At 64.0% G+C, this 3,589-nt stretch overlaps 1 protein-coding gene across 1 annotated transcript in view; it reads right to left on the reverse strand.

The window, feature by feature from the left end:
* Positions 1–575: 575 nt before the first annotated feature.
* The window catches only part of FA09DRAFT_300046 (alkaline phosphatase-like protein), a gene marked incomplete at both ends in the record, with an annotated part of 3,977 nt that continues 963 nt past the window's right edge, over positions 576–3,589 (reverse strand). The window contains 6 exons of the mRNA XM_025740317.1: positions 576–1,045; positions 1,136–1,462; positions 1,540–1,775; positions 1,855–2,620; positions 2,800–2,941; positions 3,058–3,575. Of these exons, the coding sequence (XP_025596780.1) occupies positions 576–1,045; positions 1,136–1,462; positions 1,540–1,775; positions 1,855–2,620; positions 2,800–2,941; positions 3,058–3,575 (2,459 nt within the window). The remainder of the gene's footprint in view (positions 1,046–1,135; positions 1,463–1,539; positions 1,776–1,854; positions 2,621–2,799; positions 2,942–3,057; positions 3,576–3,589) is intronic.

Genomic DNA, 3,589 nt, shown 5'->3' on the forward strand with positions numbered 1-3,589 from the left:
CACTTCCCCTCCTCCCCTCCTCTTGCTCCCTCTCTCTCTCTCTCGCTCCATCCCCCCGTTGCGCGCATGTTTTGCGTTCCAATGGGAGACGCAAGTCGAGCCTGTTCCTGAGTCGCCCGCTAGCAGCTGATCTATCCTTTGCCTCCCCCCCCTCTCTCTCTCTCTCTCCCTCCCTTCTCCCCAACTCTCGCTCTTGCGCCTCACCCCCCTTCTCATCGCTGCGCGCGTCTCTGCTTCTTGCGCCCCCGCGCTCCCCCCCGCACCCCCCGCACAAGCGTGGAGTGGAGCGAATACGTGGCGGCATGGCTGCAGCTCGCTGCCGACGCTGGCGATGGCGATGCGCAGGCGGCGCAGCGCCTCGAGGAGCTACGCGCTCCTTCTTCGAGCAGTGGCAGCAGTAGCAAGGCACGTCTCTAGTACCTTAGAGGAGCGGCATCGGGGGGTGGGGGGGCATGGGGGGTGGGGGGGCATTACTATAGGATTGCCTACCACTGGATCGCACGGTCGCATCACGATGCCTGAGACGTCGTCGCGTTCGTCATCGTCGTCGTAGTGGCCGTCTCGCTTCGCCGAGCTTATCTGCGGTTGTCGCCGCGCCCAAGGACGGCGTGCGCGAGGGCGGCGAGCAGCAGCATGAAGACCTGCAGCATGTTGGCCATGACGAAGTGCGTGATGCTGCGCCCGATTTCGAGCCAGGAGCCCTCGATGCGCACGGCGTAGAGAAAGGAGAGGGCGAGAATGTCGGCGCCGCAGCCGGCGAGAAGGACCAGAGAGGTGCCGTCGGGGAGAGCGAGGCCGCCCATGATGCCTGCATCGGACGTGCAGGAGGTGCTTGAGGAGGAGGAGGAACGCAAAGCTCCTTGTGTGCGAAGAGACGGAGGAGCGGAGATGGGAGAGAGCGAAAGTAGGTGCAGCACGAGCGCGAGGAGGAGGAAGGGGAGGAGAATCTTGAGCAGCAGAAGAGCGGCCATGAGGAAGGGAGAGAAGATGGGCACCAGGCGATAGACGGGCGAGAGGTAGAAGGAGGAGATGGACGCCACGTTGCCTGCGTGCCCGCGAGCGAAAGGGAGGTGGGGTTGGCTGTGAGCGAGCAGGGAGAGGGAAAGGGGGGGAAACGGGCAGACGAGGCACGCACCGGTGCCGAAGAATCCCACGTGCAGCAAGAAGAGCAACGTCATTGCCACGCGCAGATGTTCGAGGCTGAGCTTCTCGTGCGTCTCGTGCGGCGTCTGCTCTCTGGCCTGTTGTGCGCGTTCGGCGGCCAGGGCGCCCTCGAGGCGTGCCCAGAGCAGCAGGGCGGCCGTGTACGCGAGCAGGAAGAGCGCCTCGTCGCGCAGCGAGAGCAGCAGGAAGAGCGGCGCGGCGGCAAAGACGAGGAGCAGCAGCCGATGCGCCGCCGGCTGCGCATGGCCGAGGTGCGAGGCGCGAAAGCCGACAAGGTAGGTGTAGAGGGGCGTCAGGACTGGCGCCGGGGGGAATGCAACAGGGCGAAAAGGCATGAGCTTCTGTGTGAAATACGCCGTGGAGAGGCAAACGCACGGAGGATGAGCCAGGCGAGAACTTGATTCAGCAGCGGCAGGCCTCTCTTTGCAGCGAGAGAGAGCGCCGAGGAACGCGTGACGGCGGCGGAGAGGAGCAGCGTGCAGAGCTGCAGCTTGAGCACAAAGAGCGTCGAGTGCTGGAAATGCGCAGAGGCGGCAGAGTGGGAGGCGAGCAGCGAGGGCTTGCAGAGCAGCACGCCGCCGATTAGCAGGAAGAGCAGCGCCGAGAGCATGCTGCGGGACGCCGCGCAGGGGGGAGAGGGGGGCGTCAATAGTGTTGAGGAGAGAGGGGGAAAAAGCGAGGCCCACTTACAGCAGTGGCACACTCTCCTCCTTCTCTGTGCCTTGCACTGCAAAGCCTGCGCATGCGAGACAAGTCAGGCCCCACGCCAGCAATGTGCCCTCCATTTCCGTCCTCATGTCGCTCGACATGAAGAGTGCGGGCCAGAGGAAGCCTATGGCCAGCAGGCCCATCGTCCAAGCGATGCGTTCAAGGTAGCCCAGCACCATGAGCTGCAGTGCCGCCAGTGCCAGCGCTGCACGGGCGGCGAGAGAGAGCGAAAGATAGAGACTCGCGTTGCTGTCGCTGGAGTAGCGAGAACGCCCAAGGGCAAAGGCTCGATGGAAGAGATGCCGCGAATCGATGACGACGGCCCAGAAGTAAGAGGGAAACAGGGCGTAGAGATAGTAGATTGGCGGATCGCAATCGAGGGCGAACTTGCAGCTGAGCAGCGCAAAGGTCGTCAAGCCGAGGAGGGTGCCGAGCGAAGACGAGGCGCTAGGCGAGGTTGGGGAGAGGACATAGTGCTCGAGCAGGTGCACAATGGTATAGGCCACACTGCCCAGATAGGCCGCGCTGATGAGGCACACGAGCAGGAGCCAGTCGTACGTCTGCACATACGCGCTGCCCTGCAGAGCGAGCTCGAGCAGCGCGCGAGAAGCGTGCATGGCCAGAGGGTAGTCTTGCGCGGCGATGAGCGCCTGGATCTGCACCACTTGATCGGCACCGGGCAGCAGAGAGGAGGAGGAGGAAAGGGGAGCAAAGGGAAGAAATCGACGCATTCGAGCGGCTCGTTGATCTGCTTGTGATGTTGCGCGCACACGAGGCGAGCGTCGAGCCGAGGGAGATGATGGACAGGCGTTCAGGTCGTGCGACGTGGGGTCAGCACAGCTTCGCACTTTTGAGCTCTTGCTCCCGCCGGCCGGGGGGGGGGGGGGGAAGGTAATCAGGACACGACAGGCCAGACAGCCCACGCACCGTGCTTGACGCGATACATCTCCAGCACGCCTCTTGCGTTTGCCAGACTGGCGCGAGCCTTGGCCTCTTGCGACACGGCGAGATAGTCGAGCGGCAGCTTGCCCTCTGAGTTGGCGGGCATGGGCAGACCTAGAAGCGTCGTCTGTTGTTTTTTTATTGACACACCCAACGCGGGCGCGGCGTCCTCGTCAGCGACAGTGCGCAAGGGAAGGTGCGAAGGGGGAAGAAAGAGGGAGGACAGGAGAGAAAAAAACGCACCATGAGAGGAGTCACATCTGCCTGTTCGACATCTTCTCTCCAGACGTCATCCAACTCTCCCCATCCCTCAAAGTAGTCATCTCCACTGCGCTCCTCCCATCTGGCAAACCTCTGCTGTACGCCGGCTGCCTCCTCTGCCAGCGCCCGCGGCGCGCGCACGCCCGCGCCCCACGCCACGAGGGGCGTGCGCGTGTTTGCCGCCTCGCCGTCGCCGTGGTTGCCGCGTGCGGACATGCCGTGGTCGGCCGTGAAGAGAAAGGCAGTCTGGCCGTCGTCGTGCCAGTACGCCGACACGGCACGCTCGACGGCCGCAATGACGTCGTCGACGACGCGCGCGTTGGCGACGTACTCGCGCGAAAAGGGCCGAAAGGCGTGCCCCGTCGTGTCGGGCCCGAGGAGATGCAGGAAAAACACGAGCCCGCTGGAGGAGAGGGTGGCGGAGAGAGTGGCGTTCGAAGAGGCGCGAGCAAGCAGCGCTTCGAAGCGCGAAAGCACCCAGAAGTCGAGCTGCGTTGCATCTGAGACAGACAAG

This window comes from Tilletiopsis washingtonensis, assembly GCF_003144115.1.
Source record: "Tilletiopsis washingtonensis strain MCA 4186 unplaced genomic scaffold FA09scaffold_17, whole genome shotgun sequence".
NCBI lineage: Eukaryota > Fungi > Basidiomycota > Exobasidiomycetes > Entylomatales > Tilletiopsis > Tilletiopsis washingtonensis.